Below are 21,627 nucleotides of genomic sequence, written 5' to 3'. Positions count from 1 at the left end.
ACATCCATGCCCGAGGCAGGTTTCGAACCTGCGACCGTAGCGGTCGCGCGGTTCCTGACTGCAGCGCCTAGAACCGCTTTGACGCTCCTGCCGGAGTATAATTACTGATCAACTCTGCCCCTTATTACGACTCCGCGGTCTAATATCAGTAACGCGAAATGACTGACGTCATCTACGTACCAAACACTAGAAGACACTACTTTCAAAGATTATCTGCTGTGGTGTGGAACCTCAGAGGAAATAAACTAACGTCATCACAGCTGCTTAGCTTTTATAGCCATAATAAGCCGAAGTAATTTGCGATATCACCGTATGTACTGCGTCCGCTGTTTCGAAGTGATGGTTCTCGTACTCGTCTGCAACGATGGAAGAACTCCAGCCACAAATAAACTCTTTTAAACACTAGGACAGCAAAAGGCGGTACTCTAAATAATATACTCTTTCTCCTCTCTGTGTTATACAGACGAGAAACGCGAACTCTCAACCACAAGGACAGAATTCAGATAAAATGTCAACGTTCCCTCAATTAGTGAACGCTGTGTACTCAACGACGACTTCCAACCCGGAGGTGAAGTCCAGAACTGTATAGGTCCGCAACGGTACAGTGCCTAACTGTACTAAGTATAAACTCTCCTGAGAGCGAAGACAGCAAGTCCGTCTGTACCAACAAAAGCTGATATCGAGCGACCGTCACATAAGGGCGCTCACCAGGGAAGACCTCGTCTCTCCAACGCTGGCCTCCCAGCAAGGCTCGGCTCCCTACCCTCGTAATTCCGAAAAAGAATCATATTACCGAAACCACGGAATATTCTCCCTCTCTACAGATTCTTCCGGACGCCGACGAACCATATTTTATCGTCCTTCACAGAAAGTTTGCGAGGAAATACCTATACTCGTACAATGGTACGCTTCTGAGTAAAACTCCTTGGAAATAACCCAGCCTGCATGGTTTCCGAGGTGCCGCTTCTTCGTTCCTCTCACCTGCGTCCAAGATTTTCAGCGTTTCCGAAGTATTATCGTGTTATCCTTCCGGCCCTACTACAATAGCAGCCGATAGCGGCCAGTCGCCACAGTATTGTGTCCTCGCGCTCGGATATCCACTGTCCCTCTCGGCACTTCCTGTGTGGGCCTTCCGCCTAGGGCTTGAGTTCCGCCTGCCGTTTCATTTCCACTGTCGTTCCAACCTCCACTAGTACAGGCAAACGTTCATTTCGCCATTCTGATAATATACACTCCTGGAAATGGAAAAAAGAACACATTGACACCGGTGTGTCAGACCCACCATACTTGCTCCGGACACTGCGAGAGGGCTGTACAAGCAATGATCACACGCACGGCACAGCGGACACACCAGGAACCGCGGTGTTGGCCGTCGAATGGCGCTAGCTGCGCAGCATTTGTGCACCGCCGCCGTCAGTGTCAGCCAGTTTGCCGTGACATACGGAGCTCCATCGCAGTCTTTAACACTGGTAGCATGCCGCGACAGCGTGGACGTGAACCGTATGTGCAGTTGACGGACTTTGAGCGAGGGCGTATAGTGGGCATGCGGGAGACCGGGTGGACGTACCGCCGAATTGCTCAACACGTGGGGCGTGAGGTCTCCACAGTACATCGATGTTGTCGCCAGTGGTCGGCGGAAGGTGCACGTGCCCGTCGACCTGGGACCGGACCGCAGCGACGCACGGATGCACGCCAAGACCGTAGGATCCTACGCAGTGCCGTAGGGGACCGCACCGCCACTTCCCAGCAAATTAGGGACACTGTTGCTCCTGGGGTATCGGCGAGGACCATTCGCAACCGTCTCCATGAAGCTGGGCTACGCTCCCGCACACCGTTAGGCCGTCTTCCGCTCACGCCCCAACATCGTGCAGCCCGCCTCCAGTGGTGTCGCGACAGGCGTGAATGGAGGGACGAATGGAGACGTGTCGTCTTCAGCGATGAGAGTCGCTTCTGCCTTGGTGCCAATGATGGTCGTATGCGTGTTTGGCGCCGTGCAGGTGAGCGCCACAATCAGGACTGCATACGACCGAGGCACACAGGGCCAACACCCGGCATCATGGTGTGGGGAGCGATCTCCTGCACTGGCCGTACACCTCTGGTGATCGTCGAGGGGACACTGAATAGTGCACAGTGCATCGAAACCGTCATCGAACCCACAGTTCTACCATTCCTAGACCGGCAAGGGAACTTGCTGTTCCAACAGGACAATGCACGTCCGCATGTATCCCGTGCCACCCAACGTGCTCTAGAAGGTGTAAGTCAACTACCCTGGCCAGCAAGATCTCCGGATCTGTCCCCCATTGAGCATGTTTGGGACTGGATGAAGCGTCGTCTCACGCGGTGTGCACGTCCAGCACGAACGCTGGTCCAACTGAGGCGCCAGGTGGAAATGGCATGGCAAGCCGTTCCACAGGACTACATCCAGCATCTCTACGATCGTCTCCATGGGAGAATAGCAGCCTGCATTGCTGCGAAAGGTGGATATACACTGTACTAGTGCCGACATTGTGCATGCTCTGTTGCCTGTGTCTATGTGCCTGTAGTTCTGTCAGTGTGAACATGTGATATATCTGACCCCAGGAATGTGTCAATAAAGTTTCCCCTTCCTGGGACAATGAATTCACGGTGTTCTTATTTCAATTTCCAGGAGTGTAGACACTCCTCCACCTTTCATGAAATAAGCGTTAACAATTATTTACAAGGCGTACGTGACAATGCCAGTATCCGTTATATATTCATATATACGATGTACAACCTATCAAATGATGTATAATTGTGGTTGTAGTTCATGGACAAGTTCTTGTAAGGTGCGAAATTATAGCCATCTTAGACGATGACCGCTGTGTCTGTATGACGTAGTAGTCAGCGCGTGTGGCTAGTAAACAAGAGACTCGGCTTCCAATCCTGGTCCAGATCAAGTTTTCAACTTGCGTCATTGATATATAAATCAATTACCACTTGCAGTTAATGTTATTAATTTCTCTGTGTCCTGATTCATAGTGTCTGCATGGATCAAAATGGCGTCTGCTCCACAGTGTTCGCAAAAAGATGATAACATACACTTAACGTGGTGAACAGCAACATTTCATTCCCGAAGGTTGGTCCTTAACAAAGGTGCCCTAGTTTTAAAATTGAGCAACATGAAAAGAAAGGTCGACAGAATAATTCTGTAACGTCACTTTTTAATTTTTTAAGTGAAACTCCGAATTCAATAACACGAGATAGTTTCATTTCGTCGCCGTGCTACGACGGAAAATTAGGCTGAGACAATAAAAGACCCAGAGACATCTTTGAACAATCATTTTATAATACTAACAAAGAAGAATATGTTTGTCTTCTTGAGCAGATAAAAAGAATCATGTCTATTTGATCTTATTTTATTATTCTGCTGAATGTCGCCCAACTTATACGTCAGTTATATACAACGTTCTTAAAAATAATAATGCATCTCAGCATTGATCATGTCGTGATATTTATTCGAAAAGTACATTTCAGAAATATGAGCGAGAAAATTGATTGAGTAACGTTAAATGTGGCCATCTTTAAAAGGGAACCGATTCGTTTCGTGTAGAAATTTAGATCAGCATTTAGCTCTAGTTAATTCACTACCATTTTTAAAACTGAACCTGCAAATTAAGAGACGAAGTCTGAATATAGCATTAAATGAGATTTTCATGTAAGGAATACCCTTTAATAATCACACGGTCACGCAGTTATTAAATGGATCGATAGCATAATGATTGTGAGCCTACGTGATATTTCATAATATCAATAAAACTCATTGAAACCACACTGCCATTTTGAAGAAGTAATATCCACTGCAGCCACTGCACCGCAATGAAGACAAGAATCAGTTTTTCATTTCTTGATATAGCCTAAACTTTATATCGTAAATTTTGATTAAGGAATGGTGGAAACAACTTATTCAGGTAACAACAGGCTATATTAAAATGCAACAAATGGTATGTTTACTGTGGGAAGGTTGTAACAATGTTATACAGACATTTCGAAATACAGTAGAGTCTCGAATATCCGGTGTTCGGTTATCCGACCTTCTGTGTTATCCGACCCTTTCACCGCGCCTGCTCTGCGCCAGCCGACGACAGGTCAGTGACTAACGTGTTGTTTGTTGATACTCAGTTCATTGTCGCCGTCTGCTGCTCCTCACTCCTCGGTGCTAACTTAAATCTGTAGTGGAGTGGACGTGTTGCACTTCGTTTATTGTAAAAATTTGTGGTGATGGCTTCAAAACAGAAAAAGGTGGTCGTTTCAATGGAAGAAAAACTTAAAGCTTTAAAAAGAATAGACAATGGTGAAACTTTTTTAAAAGTGGCGTAAGATTATAACGTTGGGATAACAACAGTTGGAGACTGGAAAGGGAACCGCAATGAAATTGAGAAGTGGTGTTCTCAGCGAGCAACCACCGGTGTTTTGGAAGATAGGAAAACCATGAAAAAATGTGATTATGAAAAAGTAAGTGAAGCTTTGTTCCTATGGTTTACCCAACATAGAGATAAAGGTGTGCCCATGTAGGGATCTATTTTGCAGGAAAAAGCTTTAAAGTTTCGTAACGAACTAAACGCAGGTGAATCTGATTTCACAGCTAGTGTAGGTTGGCTCGATAGATAGAAGAAAAGATACGGCATTCGGCAACTTAATGTCGGTGGTGAAAAGCTTTCAGCAAATTTTGAAGCTGCTCAATTGTTTAGGAATAAACTTCACAAGGTATTGGACAAGGATAACTTAACAGGCGATCAAATTTTTAACTACGACGAGACTGGTCTCAATTACAAAATGTTACCAGAAAAAATATTAGCGTCAAAGGCCGAAAAGGCAGCGCCAGGCTACAAACGTAGCAAAGAAAGAGTGGCAATTCTTGCATGCAGTAACGTCACAGCAAATTTGAAAATGAAAATGTCTATGATAGGTAAGCCAAAAAAACCGAGAGCATTTAAAAATGTATGTAGGAATGCTTTACCGGTGAAATATTACAATCAAAAAAGTGCTTGGATGAGCTCAGACATTTTTAAAGATGGTTTTTTAAAAAGTTCGTGCCACAAACTGGAAAGTTTTTGAAAGCCGGCAACTTGCCCCGCAAAGCACTGTTGCTTTCAGACAATGCAACTTGTCATCCTAATGAAGATAGAGTCATAAAGGCCATGTTTTTGCATCCAAATGTCACATCGTTATGTCAGCCTATGTACCAAGGGTCCTTAGAGACACTGATGGGAAACTACCGCAGAAACTTCCAGTTGCGCTGTATTAATTTGAAAGACGTAGCTTATGACTTGGCCCAATCTTGGGAGAGTGTTGGAGCAAATACAATTGCAAAATCCTGGTAAATTTTGCTACAGGGAAATCAAGAAAATTCTCCAGATGATGAAAATTTGCAGCAGCAGATCGAACCAGAAAATACACCCTGCTTTCATTGTTACGAAAAGTTCTGGAATGTGCTGACGCCACAGAAGGTGACATAAATGAATGGATTGTCCAAGATGAAGAATTTGAAGTGACAGATGAAGAAATAGTCAACATAGTGAAGGAAAAAGAAGAAGACGAAGAAGCGGATGTAGTGGAGGAAAGATTTCTCACAACGAAGGACGTAAGGCCTATAAAATATGTGGAGCAACTGGACGAAACATCGTCTACAGAGGTTTTACTTCTTAAGACGCTACATGATTTAGCGGCAAAAAAACGGCAAATAGCAGGCAAACAAAAGACAATTGCTAACATATTCACACAGTAAATATCTATTCAGCCCAATTTTATTTGTAATTGTATTAAATGTTTAACTCATTTGGCCTACTTTAGTTTAATTTCTGTGTTTTTTTGTATTATTTTGGGTGTTGTTTCCCGTGTTATCCGACCTTCCCGCTTATTTGGCCTTGCCGCGGCCGGTTTAGGTCTGATAATCCCGGCTCTACTGTAGTCACTACGATATCTGCTATCAGATAGAACTATACGCTGTACAGCTCGTGTAGTAACAGTATGTAAAAATAAGCTCGTCCTCTACAAGCAGTTTTGTGCAGTCACATCACAACCTTTTCAAATTGTGCACCGCTCTCAACAGAGACGTGGCGCAAACGAACAGTAGAATTTGGCATCACATCTTATAGTATCTGGACCGAAATGGATTAAGTTGCCACACACATCAACGACTGAAGTCCGCTCAGCGTGGTGGAGTAGTTCCGGTAGACAACATCTTTCGATGTATCTCACAAAACGTAATGTCAAAGCGTCAGGCATGGTAGGATGGAGACCAATCCAAGCCTGCATCAGTAAAATTGCGATAATCCTACGCAAGGACTCTATTCCCGAAGTATACACGCGTTCGATGCGATGTGGTCGGTCCCCACCTTGTATTAAGAGCATTCAGTACCTCGTCGATCCTTCAATGGTTGCTGTGTGGCGAGACGTTGTTCCAAAACTTCTGCGTAACGTTTACTACTTACCGGTTCGATAATGTTTCTGCTGAAACTTTCTGGCAGATTAAAACTGTGTGCCGGACCGAGACTCGAACTCGGGACCTTTGCCTTTCGCGGGCAAGTGCTCCACCAACTGAGCTATCGAAGCACGACTCACGCCCCGTCCTCACAGCTTTACTTCTGCCAGTATCCGTCTCCTACCTTCCAAGTTCTACAGACGCTCTCCTGCGAACCATGCAGGACTAGCACTCCTGAAAGAAAGGATATTGCGGAGACATGGCTTAGCCACAGCCTAGGGGATGTTTCCAGAATAAGATTTTCACTCTGCAGCGGAGTGTGCGCTGATGTGAAACTTACTGGCAGATTAAAACTTTGTGCCGGACCGAGACTCGAACTCGGGACCTTTGAATTTAACTAACCTCAGAGTGTAACATGACACCAGATGACTAGCTTGACACCAGTTGAATAACCAGATACTCAAGATCAGAGCCATCTAGTACACGGCCTGCATATCTTTTTACTTTCAGCCTTGTCAGTTTCCCGTATTAATTATGTTACACTCTGTATATCTTTATTAGTGATGTAACTGGCAATCTATCTTTACAAACAGTCTTTCACTCTACAGTGGAGTGGGAAGTTCCAAAAAAGTACACACTCCGGCTGTGTCGAAGACATTTCTTTGTAGTATTCTGTGTTTCAGGAACGCGAGGTGAACAAGGTACGTAGCAGAGCGCCTCCGGCGTCTAGAAAGTAGCAGAGTGATACAGACAGAACGAAAGTCATAAATAGGAGTTAAGTGTTCTTCCTGGGTAGCTCAATCAGATAAGAGCGCAGGTGACCAAAGACAAGTGTGCGAGTCTGACTGCTGCTGTCGCAAAGAGTTTCACTCTGACTAGAAGGTACTACTAAATAATTGAGAGCTGTTGAAGTAGGTAAAGAAGATTAGAATTTAACATTAGCGAACAATGAGAGCCATCAAGGACTGAATCCACCCTCAGACTGGAAATGAAATCGGTGGTGTTCTATTAAGGGAACCATCCCGACATTTTCTCTGAACGTTTCAGAGGCACCACAGAAAATCTAATTCTGGATGACACAATGAGAATTTTAAGTTACTCCTCCCAAAAGGGAGTCAAGTGCAAAACAAATGGTTTAAACGGTTCTGAGCACTATGGGACTCAACTGCTGTGATCATCGGTCCCCTAGAACTTAGAACTACTTAAACCTAACTAACTTAAGGACATCACACACATCCATGCCCGAGGCAGGATTGGAACCTGCCACCGTAGCAGTCTCACGGTTCCGGACTGCGCGCCTAGAACCGCGAGACCACCGCGGCCGGCAGGAGTCAAGTGCATGCTAGGTTCCGATTGACTATACATCTGAGAACAGTAGCAAGAAACACATAGAAGTTTAAGAAGTGAGCTGGACAGAAAAAAAGTATTACCTTTGCGAGGACGCTTACGGCGAAAGGAAGCATCTCTGGCGTGTTGGACGTCAATGTGTACGCTATGGATTTCTTGAGGTTGTCAAAAATCACGCGACCCTCCTCCACGCCTGTGACGATGGTAGCGAAGTTGTCATCAAGCAAAATCATGTCCGCTGCCTGGTGAGACAGAAAATAATTTTCTTTTTACAAGCTTATTCCTGCACATATTAATATCTAAGTCTAAAGTAAACTCTCTCCTAATACAGTAAGTAGACGAACTCGAGCAAGGAATAAGTTTCGGACAGCAGCAAAAAAGTTTATCTTGAGAACAATGATAAAATTGACGTTTTCTTCCTCATACTTACCATATGTTGCTTTACTATCTTTTTTATTTTGGGGGTAATTTTGTTTTTAATAATTACTTGAAATATTATCCCAAGACTGATATCAGTAATTCTGCATCAGACAGGAGAATTATCTGACTTCATGAACGTAAATATCTTTTCGCACTAATAATTGCTTCCGAAGACGGAATTAATTTCATATGAGAATAGTTTTCGCACTAATAATTGCTTCCGAAGACGGAATTGATTTCATATGAGAATAGTTTTTAAGAACTTTCACATTTTGCGGGAAAGTAATTTCTTCAATTTTTATTAACATGAATTACCATCAACAAACGTTTTTATATCATTCTGAAAAGACATGTTAGCTGCTTCACTTTGTTTTTATATTTTCGTAAAGATGAACCGTAGCATTTGGATCCCTGACTACACATCTGTGGTATATCAGTTTTCATTTATGTTATGCAACGAATACTAATTCATTTCAGTAGTGTAGAAAGTCGGGCGCGGTGACCGAGAGGTTCTAGGCGCTTCAATCTGGAACCTTGCGACCATTTTAATGTAGTAAACTGAAAAATTCTCATCAACGACGAAATTTTCAGAATAAGAGGGAATTTAAGTATTTTTGTTTTGAATTTAATTATCTGTTTAAAATGTAGTAATGGTACTGGTGTACATTTTTATACACAAAAAACGTAATTAAGATTATTAATTACAATTAACCACTCTTAATTATCATATAGTGAGTAATTTGGTTAATGTTGTATAAAACCGGTAGACCATTAACATTATTATATTTTAAGCAGATTACTGTATTTCGTGGTTCACAGTAAAAGTACTTCGATTCATACTTTTCGTAGAAATTTCGATGTTCACAAGCAATTTTTTGTTCACTACTACTACGACGTCGGTTCGACAGACATGCTCAATGCGAATGCCTCACATGAATTAATAATCATTATGTAACCTAAAATAATAGAATTATCTTTTCTCTTTAACGCCGGGCGGAGTGGCCGTGCGGTTCTAGGCGCTATAGTCTGGAGCCGAGCGACCGCTACGGTCGCAGGTTCGAATCCTGCCTCGGGCATGGATGTGTGTGTTGTCCTTAGGTTAATTAGGTTTAATTGGTTGTAAGTTCTAGGCGACTGATGATCTCAGAAGTTAAGTCGCATAGTGCTCAGAGCCATTAGAACCGTTTTTTTTTCTCTTTAACGTTAATTTATTTTTGTTCTTCAACGAAATCGAAGCGTTTTCTGTCAACTCACATTAAGGATTTTTTTCTTTTGGCAACTGCTTGCTGAATTGTTGTCGACACTGAAAAATAAGCTCCAAAGAGAGAATCGCAAAATATCTTCTTCTGTTATGTATAGGAAGCAACGATGAAAAAAGTGTGGGAAGCAATCACTCATTCATTTAGAACTGAAGGGCCATTTCTACAACATACCAGAAGATCAGTACTCATACAGAAAGACACATAGTTTACAGATCGCATGACTGGACCGCGAAAGTACTCGTGGAGGGCCGCGAGTTCAACACTTTAAGTGAACAATAGTCATTGTCTGATTGCCCTCCTGTAGGCTTCTGAACCAGTATCTGAACTATATGAACAAAAGTGGATGGTACACTGCAGTCCAGGGACATGAGTTTGCCAAACATTGTACTTCAGTGGGGCGTCATGAAGCAATGAAAGGTCTGGTAAAACTCGATTGATAATCCATCAGGCCCACCAGATTTATTAACTGTACCCTGGTCCGCCGGCCGGATGGTCATGCGATTCTAGGCGCTACAGTCTGGAACCGAGCGACCGCTACGGTCGCAGGTTCGAATCCTGCCTCGGGCATGGATGTGTGTGATGTCCTTAGGTTAGTTAGGTATAAGTAGTGCTAAGTTCTAGGCGACTGATGACCTCAGATGTTAAGTCCCATAGTGCTCGGAGCCATTTTAACCATTTTTGTACCCTGGTCCAAAGCGTCCCCCACCTCTTCAAGTGAGACTTCCTTCGTTAATGAAGTTACTGTTGGCTTGTCAATAGTGTGTGTCACTTACTGTAATACTTCGACAGTGGCTTCATCCTCTATGGTTCTTTCCCCATACAGATGACGAAAATGATCCTGTATGCCTGTCGTTATGGTTGCTTGTGTTGTATAGAAGCGACCATCTCGTGCTGTAAGGCATGTGATTAACCAGCAGCGATGTTAGCTCATGTCCACCACGATGTGGAGCATAAGTGGGTACCTCTGTGACCGTTCGGTTGTGTCGTCACGAGCGAAATTTGGCGCCTTATAAATGGTATTTTGTCAATGATAGTACGTGAGTCTCGATGCAGTGTCGTTTTCGTTGTCTGTCCGGTGAAGGGAGTAGATTGTTGATGTTCCTGAGCACTGCACAGAAAAAATCCAGGATCTGTCAGTGACACGCAGCCGTGTCGGAGCTTCGCAAATGGCATAAGTGTCTTGCAGATTGCTAGTTCGGTGCAGAGGAGCAACCACGCCAAACTCGAGGGACATCGGGATTGACGTCGTTCATTGTTGGTCCACAAAGTGGCGACTTGCTGACGGCAGTCCAGGTCCTGGAGGTTCTTACCGTCCTAGGACAAAGGGAGCAATGTCAGAGGAGTAGAATCTGGCCCAGTCACAATGTTTGGTGGTGCCCAACAGTGCGTAAGTATTCATAAATGGATTGTCCAGTGCAGTGACTGTTAACCATCGAGCACACAGAAGATACACGATGTCAGTGGCTTCACTGCCTTTACACACTAAAATCGCCTCACCAGTGTCTGTGGGACCACCAGGCACCACAAAGGTTGCATAATCATAAAAGCCTTGGAGTGCGTTTGTTGCCCTCCTTGCAGGAATCCGAAGTCAACTCCTGTGGCTTGTACCGTTCCTCTCAGAATTTCGATCTTGGGAGGGGAGTTAACCATGTTGATATTCACTGTGGCCAAGAAGTAAGCCTGGCGGCGTGGTGGTTAGTGAGGATGATGGTGGAGACAAGCAGACATCATGAGTGATGTCACACCCAACCTACTGCAGTCCTCCTGCTGTTATTGAAACCTCACCATGCCCCAGATTGGGGTCCTGCACGGTCTCAACGGCCTCGGCCCACAACGTGGCCAGAGAAGTCGTCTATTCACGTTCGAAAGGTCGTAGTGGTTGATTTTTGGAAGCGACTGAGTGGCCTGCACTGGAACCTTCCTGCAGATCACAGCTTGCCATAGGGGACTGGCTGATAGATGCCTTCCATCTTGCCATCCATTCTGGAGGGCTGGAGTCGGTATCAATGGTGCTAGCCTCATGGTTGGCATCTTGCGGGATCAGTTCATCCTCCTCCCGCAAGTGGAAGCTACCATGTGCCAACAAGGTCCTGCGGCGCTGCTTTTGGCATTTCTGCTTTTGGCATTTGAGTGAACACCGTTTTCGTTTGTTGCTTTCCGTGTCGGATGATGGAATTGACTCATGACTCAGCCGGACAAAGGCTTCGGTTAGTATGATAACTGAATCGACTGTAGTCCTGCTGTCAGCGGTGCCTGTAGAGGTTCTGTGGTATGGGTGCCAACAGACAGAGTTCTGCCACTGGCCAAGCTGACTAATCGGACAGGCGTTGGTCCATGGAGGGTTGTTCTGGTGCTATAGCATCGGTCTGTTGTGTCTGGACTGGCGGTGACATCGTGAATGCCACCGCACAAGTTACTGGGAGGACCATTGGCGTCAGTGGAGGTACCACATCCTGTGATGGAAGTCACGTGATCTGACAATGGAGGCTACATGCCTCCAAAATGCTTTAAAGTGAAGGCACATGTACCCCGGTGTTTTTTTAGAAGTAATTTTGTGTATGAGAAAAGAGAGTAATTTCGCGTGGCATATTGAGCAGATCGGTGACCAAAAACTTGAGTGCATTAGACACCGATAAACGTAATAGTGTGGCGAGCATTTTCATTTAAGAACGATCCGTGTTTAGTAGCTGTTCAGATTTTGCGAAATACGTTACCATAAACTTTCTAACGTGAATGAGAGGGTTTGTCCATGACTGTGTTAGCATTAGCACAGGCTCGACAGTAAAATTGTAATTCTAAACTTCAGAATATACCGACGTTTATCCAGTATTTCCACCTTTCATTCAAAATTAAGACCTTTTCCCGGTTTTTAGAATAGTTACGTTGTATGCAGCCTGGTACGAATTGCAGTACGGTAGATTTCTGCTCGGCTTTCCTACCGGCGATCTGCTGCGACAAGTTCACAGGCAGACGCTGGTTTAAACCCGGTAAGGAACCAAGCCGCCGCACCTTCCTAATCGGTCTACTGGACTCCGATATAATTGACCGTTAAAGAAGAAAAATAATACCGGTTAGTAGAGCAAATTGTACAGCACACCCTTCTGAAGGAAGAATCTATTGTAAACCAAATCTAAATACTGATAATTTTGAAGTAGGTGGAATATAGTGCAATCGATCACGAACCATAGAAGCAGAAAAGGCTACCACGTAATATTTAAAACAAAAAATTTGATAATACAAATAAATACTGATTAGCTCAAAAGAGGATAATCAAACGGTCGCCAGCCCACTAGGGAAATGAATCTCCAGAATCTTAAGAAACGTAATGGTAAAGAAATTTAAGCAAATAGTCACTGGCCTGGAAACGGAAGGTTCTCATGCTTTCTCACAACACAACAGATCACGAGGAAATAAATGAATAAGAAAGAACTGAGTTTTCAGTTACTTACTCTGAAATACTAAATTTTGAAAGTAAAGTTAAATGAAGTTACTGGTTAAGTACATTACAACCGGTAACTACAACTAAGTTATGTGAAAAATGACTTTCAGTAGCGTCAGTGTAACGTAATGCAAAATTTAGAAAAAGGCTGAACTTACTTTAAGAAAAGGAGCACCTGATTTTACTTTTGATATAACAACTATAAAATACATACCAAGGCAGCAGAAGTCACTCGCTAAGCTAAATATAGAGTAAATGAAATTGCGCAATTTTCGTGCTGTATCTTTAGTTATTAGTTTTGCCGATGAAATTTTACATTACTTTAAGTAAATGAAGTTAATACTCGAAATTGCAAATTAGTTAAGCCTCTGTTATGCAATACAAGAATGAACAGTTACTGAGGCAGAAAATTTAGAATGAAACTGGTCATTACCAAACAAACAAAACTGGCAGTAAATAGTTAATCAATTTTTACGACAGTCGATGGCTGTATGGAAAGGAAAGGGACCCTGTTTGGTAATAATGTGTGAGGACATTGACAACAGAAGTACCCTACAAGTTTTTACGATAGCAGGTTATTATTCAAGTTGGTCATATTTTGGGAAAGAAATCTCTTTGGGTAATGCCTCTACAGGGTTATATTCTTTCACTTAAAGGTCTCACGATGTTGTAGCTGAGCGGACGACGAAGTATGTAGCCGACGGCAATGCTGATCTGCCGCTGCTGCTGCTTGACACCCCGAGTCTCCTCCAGAGCGACAGATAATTATGGGACAGGCAGTAGTTAGAATTGCAGCTTCCTCCGCCTGTCCACTACTATCGTGCTGTCAATTCTCAAGGGTTATCGAATTAGGAGCGCATACACTGGCGCGATCACAGCTGCACACCGCGTCTGCAAGAGCGCCATCAAACACTTCCACACTCTTTCATCAATTGGGCTGCTCTGCTTCCTCTCTGTTCGCAGCGTTACAGAGACTCTCCATACGCAGAGATAAACAACGGCACTGCTACTGCCATTTGGTCGTTGCTGTCGATATATTAAAATAAAGTTCCCTTAGCTTAGCAACTTAGAATATTTACATTATAATTACAATCAATTATATACAGTCAGAAATAAATACGCTACTACAGATTAAATATATACTACTGGCCATTAAATTGGTAGGCCACGAAGATGACGTGCTTTAACCGACAGGCAGAAGATGCTATGATATGCGAATGATTAGATTTTTAAGAGCATTCACACACGGTTGGCGCCGGTGGTGACACACCTACAACTTACTGACATGAGGAAAGTTTCCAACCGATTTCTCGTACACAAACAGCAGTTGACTGGCGTTGCCTGGTGAAAAGTTGTTGTGATGCCTCGTGTAAGGAGGAGAAATGCGTACCATCACGTTTCCGACTTTGATAGAGGTCGAATTGCAGCCTACCGCGGTTGCGGTTTATCGTATCGCGACATTGCTGCTCGCGTTAGTCGAGATCCAATGACTGTTAGCAGAATATGGAATCGGTGGGTTCAGGAGGGTAATACGGAACGCCGTAATGGATCCCAACGGCCTCGTATCACTAGCAGTCGAGATAACAGGCATCTTATCGGCATGGCTGTAACGGATCGTGCAGCCACGTCTCGATTCCTGAGTCAACAGATGGGGACGTTTGCAAGACAACAACCATCTGCACGAACAGTTCGACGACGTTTGCAGCAGCGTGGAATATCAACTCGGTGACCATGGCTGCGGTTACACTTGATGCTGCATCACAGACAGGAGCGCCTGCGATGGTGTACTCAACGACGAACCTGGGTACACGAAAGGCAAAACGTCATTTTTTCGGATGAATCCAGGTTCAAAGGTGCATGGGCAGGTGTACCTGAACACGTCATCCAAGCGCTGTTCGACTCAATGCCCAGGCGTATCAAGGCCGTTATTACGGCCAGAGGTGGTTGTTCTGGGTACCGATGCACCCAAATTGCGTGAAAATGTAATCAAAAAATTGTTCAAATGGCTCTGAGTACTATGGGACTTAGCATCTGAGGTCATCTGTCCCCTAGAACTTAGAACTACTTAAACCTACCTAACCTAAGGACACCACACGCATCCATGCCCGAGGCAGGATTCGAACCTGCGACCCTAGCGGTCGCTCGGTTCCAGACTGTAGCGCTTAGAACCGCTCGGCCATCCCGGCCGGCAAATGTAATTACATGTCAGTCCTAGTATAATATATTTGTGCAATGAATACCCGTTTATCATCTGCATTTCTTCTTGGTGTAACAATTTTAATGGCCAGTAGTGTAGTGCTGCAATGAATCTTACTTATTCATAATCAGAAGTACAGTACAAGACATCAACGAATATTATACATCGAAAAAATTTGGATGTTGCCGAAGGTATTTCATCTGCATTTTCCGTGTTACACAAGCTGAAGATTAGTGTTGGACTGGGATTCGATCCCAGGTCTCCTACTTACTAGGCAGACGTGCTGACCACTACGCCATCCGGACACTGTGGTCACAGGTATTGGACGGACTACCCTAGCATGCCTCCTGTACGACCCAAATTCTCAACTGATACCACACACTCCTGATGTTGCGCTCCTTCTCTCTAGCCTTATTACTTGCGGCATTTCGCCGATTCTTGTTAAGTGTTCGGGCTTGGTGTGCATCTGCTCTGAAGGGATCATTGGCTGTCATCAAAACTGGAAATTTTTGGTAAGGACTATGGGACCAAGCTGCTGAGGTTATCGATCCCTAGGCTTACGCACTACTTAATCTAAGTTAAACTAACGTACGCTAAGGACAACACACACACCCATGCCCGAGGGAGGACTCGAACCTCCGACGGGAGAAGTTGCGTGCACCGTGACAAGACGCCTCAGACCGCCTGGCTAACCCACTTGGCCGGCTGTCATCACCTCAATTTCATATGTGGTGTCTGTTCTGTCGGACAAGTACCGCTCTGGCACAAATTTTCATCTTACCCCATTGATATAAATAAATGCCCTTCGTCAATTAATGTCATAAATTCGTTTGTGTCTTGATTCAGAGTGAATGGAGGATCAAAATTGTGTTGTTGTTTTGGACATGTCCAAAAGAACTAACAACACATATATAAAAAATTATGATTTGGCAGACTCTTATTTGGAGGTGTGATGGTACTTAATGTTGAAGTTCAATAGGCAGCTGGCATACTTTGTTGAGGTCTGGATACGTCTTAAATTGGGTCCATTTTTCTGCCATGTGTTCTTGTATTTTAGGGGAAGAATATCGCCACAACGTATGCCGCCAGGAGTTCCGATGATAGTTCAAATACGCATGTAGGCCACAGTCCCATTCCAGTACGGTTGCCTCAACATTGACAACATTTCCGTCTGCGTGGCAGAAGCAGAGTCCGTGCTTCATCTCTCGAACAACCCTGTTCAAATGGCTCTGAGCACTATGGGACTTAACTTCTGAGGTCATCAGTCCCCTAGAACATAGGAACTACTTAAACCTAACTAACCTAAGGAGATCGCACACATCCATGCCCGTGGCAGGATTCGAACCTGCGACCGCAGCCGTAGCGCGGTTCCAGACTGAAGCATCTAGAACCGCTCGGTCACTCCGGTTGGCAACAACACTGTTCATAAGTTTCACATAAGCCGTGTTGTTTACGATCAAAAATGGATTCCGACGATATTGGCATCTGGGATACTGGTCTCATCCTTTAAAAAAATGCTCGATGTTGAGTGCTTTTGGTCTAGCAAAGTCTAAAAGCGAATTTCAGTGTTGATTTTCAGTATTGATTCGCTTTCATCTTGAGGTATGGTGTCATGTTAGTGTCGGCCAGAGGAAGTAAAGAAGGCGAGAGTGCTGGCGATGCAGGCAAAAACAAACAGGATGTCTGCTCTGCTCGGCTGCTACGGTTGGACTGCCGCTAGACCACCACACAACATGAAAATTAAATTTCGTTTTCTGCACTGTCGAGACACTGCTGCTCCCTCGAGTTATGCTGGCTGTTTTCTGGGTAGCAGTGGCATCGTTTTTATAACTTAAATGTAATTCAACATAAATCAGTCGACATCTCCGAAATATTTATAAATTATATTCAAAAACCTTCCTCGTGAATCAGTGCATCTGTTAGTCAAAATTGGATGAAAATCCCTACAGCATTTGCTGAGCGCAGCCTGCATGTATAGAAAGATGTGAGCAAGCGCCTTCAATATACACACACGAGTATACAGATAGTGGTAAAGAAGTGCAGGGTTGGCAGAGTTAGCTCAGATGACTGACAGTGTAGGGGAGTTACGTAGGAATTTTACGAAGGAGAATCAGGTACTGATGGTGGAGCAGAGAATAGTCTTGATAGGGACGGGGAATACACTCCTGGAAATGGAAAAAAGAACACATTGACACCGGTGTGTGAGACCCACCATACTTGCTCCAGACACTGCGAGAGGGCTGTATAAGCAATGATCACACGCACGGCACAGGGGACACACCAGGAACCGCGGTGTTGGCCGTCGAATGGCGCTAGCTGCGCAGCATTTGTGCACCGCCGCCGTCAGTGTCAGCCAGTTTGCCGTGGCATACGGAGCTCCATCGCAGTCTTTAACACTGGTAGCATGCCGCTACAGCGTGGACGTGAACCGTATGTGCAGTTGACGGACTTTGAGCGAGGGCATATAGTGGGCATGCGGGAGGCCGGGTGGACGTAACGCCGAATTGCTCAACACGTGGGGCGTGAGGTCTCCACAATACATCGATGTTGTCGCCAGTGGTCGGCGGAAGGTGCACGTGCCCGTCGGCCTGGGACCGGACCGCAGCGACCCACGGATGCACGCCAAGACCGTATGATCCTACGCAGTGCCGTAGTGGACCGCACCGCCACTTCCCAGCAAATTAGGGACACTGTTGCTCCTGGGGTATCGGCGAGGACCATTCGCAATCGTCTCCATGAAGCTGGGCTACGGTCCCGCACACCGTTAGGCCGTCTTCCGCTCACGCCCCAACATCGTGCATCCCGCCTCCAGTGGTGTCGCGACAGGCGTGAATGGAGGGACGAATGGAGATGTGTCGTCTTCAGCGATGAGAGTCGCTTCTGCCTTAGTGCCAATGATGGTCGTATGCGTGTTTGGCGCCGTGCAGGTGAGCGCCACAATCAGGACTGCATACGACCGAGGCACACAGGGCCAACACCCGGCATCATGGTGTGGGGAGCGATCTCCTACACTGGCCGTACACCTCTGGTGATCGTCGAGGGGACACTGAATAGTGCACGGTACATCCAAACCGTCATCGAACCCATCGTTCTACCATTCCTAGACCGGCAAGGGAACTTGCTGTTCCAACAGGACAATGCACGTCCGCATGTATCCCGTGCCACCCAACGTGCTCTAGAAGGTGTAAGTCAACTACCCTATCCAGCAAGATCTCTGGATCTGTCCCCCATTGAGCATGTTTGGGACTGGATGAAGCGTCGTCTCACGCGATCTGCACGTCCAGCACGGACGCTGGTCCAACTGAGGCGCCAGGTGGAAATGGCATGGCAAGCCGTTCCTCAGAACTACATCCAGCATCTCAACGATCGTCTCCATGGGAGAACAGCCGCCTGCATTGCTGCGAAATGTGGATATACACTGTACTAGTGCCGACATTGTGCATGCTCTGTTGCCTGTGTCTATGTGCCTGTGGTTCTGTCAGTGTGATCATGTGATGTATCTGACCCCAGGAATGTGTCAATAAAGTTTCCCCTTCCTGGGACAATGAATTCACGGTGTTCTTATTTCAATTTCCAGGAGTGTATTATGTAGGTGGTGACCTGGTAAAGAAACCTACTCAAACTGGTGGCGCCAATGTGTGTTTGGTGATACTGTTTCAGCTTCATGATCTGCCTCATCTTGATGTGGCTGTTAGGCGCGTTAACATGGGGCTGGAGAGCCGGCCGGTGTGGCCGTGCGGTTCTAGGCGCTTCAGTCTAGAACCGCGTGACCGCTACGGTCGCAGGTTCGAATCCTGCCTCGGGCATGGATGTGTGTGATGTCCTTAGGTTAGTTAGGTTTAAGTAGTTCTAAGCTCTAGGGGACTGATGACCACAGATGTTAAGTCCCATAGTGCTCCGAGCCATTTTGGGGCTGGAGAAGGCATTGACGGCAGAGGGCATGGATCACATTGCAGTGGTGCCAGTTGAGTCTGTCAGTAGATCAGGTTTCACTAGGTATGGCCTGCAGCTCAGTAGGTATGGGAATGGGAGACTGGCAAAGCTTGTAGGTGTGGGTGGGATCACTCATGGAAAAATTCCTAGAGTAGTTGTGTGTTAGAGCTGCACCTTTATTAGACTGTGGTCAGCTAATAGATGTACCTGCTTAAAGGAAGTTCCTCTAACTAAGGAATCTCCTTCAGAGGATGTCATGTTTCCAAGTAGAGAAGGAAATAGCATATTTCATCAGAATGTAACAGGTATCAGAGATAAAGTTAATGAACTGGTTATAGATGTTGACTGTGCAATTATTAGTATATCAGAGCACCACTTAAATAATTTGACAATTCGGAGGCTTCCTTTACCAGGATACAGATTAGCTCGCTGTTTTTCAAGTAGTTCTTTGCGGGGTGGGGGAGTGGCCATGTTCATAAAAAAAACAGTATTCCATTTGAGCCCATAGACGTATCACGGCACTGCACTGAACAGATGTTTGAATATTGTGCAGGGGAAGTTGAATTTAGTGAAACTAAACTTCCAATTTTTGTTGTTTATAGTCCCCTAACTCTGACGTCAGAGCATTTCTGCTCAAGCTAGAGAGGGTTCTTGATTCATTTTGTAGGAAGTACCAGAAATTAGTTATACCCCTGTGGTGGATTCAATATAAATTTTGTATATGATTGTGCAAGAGAAAGGATATTGGTAGATCTCCTAAATTCATATGATCTGATGGAGACAGTGTTTTTTGCATGTAGGGTGCAGGGGAACAGTAGCACAGCCATAGTCAATATTTTTACTCATTTTTCATTACTAGATGAGCATTCTGTTAGTAAAGGGGTGAATGGTCTTTCAGACGATGATGCACGAATTTTAACACTACAAGGCTTTTGTACTCAAACAAATGTCAGATGTAATTACAAACTATGTAGGAAAGTTAATCCAACACGAACAGAGAGTTTTTTAAATCTTGTCAAGGAACAAGAGCTGCAGGATGATTATGGTGGCGATAACATAGATCATAAATATAATGCTTTCCTTAACACATTTCTCATGCTTTTTGAGAGTTGCTTTCTATTAGAACGTTCTAAGCGGGGTACTAGCAGTAATAGGCAACCTGGGTGGCTGACTAGTGGGATAAGGATACCATGTAGAACAAAGCTGGACTTACATCAAAATGTTTGAAGTAGTCACAATCAAGTTACGGTAACCCCTTACAACAGTATTGTCAGGTGCTTAAAAATGTTGTTAGGAAGGCAAAGAGTATGTGGTATGCAAATAAAGTAGCTAATTCACAGAATAAATTAAAACCATGTGGTCAGTTGTGAAGGAAGTGTCTGGTCAGCAGCACAAGGTCGACAATATAAAGTCAGTTTGTAGTAAAAATATTTCTGTTACTGATAAATCAGATATATGTACAGTATTTAACAATCACTTTCTGAGCATTGCTGGCGAATTAAGTAAAAATTTAGTTTCTACATATAACTCTCTTGGCAAATGCCTTTCCGAGACTGATATCTGAAATATTCCTCAGTGACACAGACAAGGAGGAGATTGAGTCATTAATTAAATCACTGAAGACTAAGGACTCTCATGCCTTGCAGAATATTAAAGCACTGTGCTGTACATGTTAGCCCTGTATTTAGCCACATTTGCAATTTTTCCTTTGGGAATGGTCAGTTTCCTTTTCTCAGTAGTGAAGCTGCTTTATGAAAAGGGGTAATGTAGATAATATTGGACCTACTTCTATGCCATCAGTGTTTGCTAAAGTTATTGAAAAGGCTGTGTTGATCACAAAATATTGCTCCAGGAGTTGGACCATTACGGAATACAGGGAGCAGCTCACAATTGGTTCACCTCTTACTTTAGCAAGAGACAGCAAAAGGTCATCATTCATGATTTTGAGAATGATTGTGATGCGGGGTCTGAGTGGCGTATTGTCAAATGGGGGGTGCCCCAGGGATCAGTGTTGGGGCCACTCCTGTTCCTTATTTATATAAATGATATGCCCTCTAGTATTACGAGTAACTCTAAATATTTCTTTTTGCCGATGATACTAGCTTGGTATTAAAGGATGTTGTGTGCATCATTGACTCGGTTTCAGATAGTGCAGTTCGTGACCTTTCATAGTTGGTAGAAAATAAATTAATGGTAAGTCACAGTAAGAATCAATTTTTATAGTTTATAACACACAATTCAATAAAACCTGACATTTTAATTTAACCAAATCGGCATATGATTAGTGAAATTGGACAGTTCAGATTTCTAGGTATTCAGATAGATAGTAAGCTACCGTGGAAAGCTCACGTTCAGGGTTTTGTTCAAAGACTTAATACTGCCATTTTTACTATTCTATCTGGTCCTTCGAAACGAAAATTAGTCTGCTTTGCTTATTTTCATTCGCTTATGTCGTGCGGTATTATATTTTGGGGTAACTTTTCCCATTAAAAAAATTATATTCTTGGCTCAGAAACGGTCGGTTCGGGCATAAGTGGTGTAAGTTCACGAATCTCTTGTCGATCCCTGTTCACGTGTCTGCTTATTT

At 44.4% G+C, this 21,627-nt stretch overlaps 1 protein-coding gene across 1 annotated transcript in view; it reads right to left on the bottom strand.

Annotated features, from left to right (window-relative positions):
• LOC126335542 (sodium/potassium-transporting ATPase subunit alpha-like) overlaps nt 1–21,627 on the bottom strand; it is a 154,299-nt gene that overhangs the window by 33,149 nt on the left and 99,523 nt on the right. The window contains exon 7 of the mRNA XM_049998975.1: nt 7,873–8,027. Within this exon, the coding sequence (XP_049854932.1) occupies nt 7,873–8,027 (155 nt within the window). The remainder of the gene's footprint in view (nt 1–7,872; nt 8,028–21,627) is intronic.

The sequence above is a fragment of the Schistocerca gregaria genome, chromosome 1 (assembly GCF_023897955.1).
Source record: "Schistocerca gregaria isolate iqSchGreg1 chromosome 1, iqSchGreg1.2, whole genome shotgun sequence".
NCBI lineage: Eukaryota > Metazoa > Arthropoda > Insecta > Orthoptera > Acrididae > Schistocerca > Schistocerca gregaria.
This window is presented reverse-complemented; position numbering and strand designations above follow the sequence as displayed.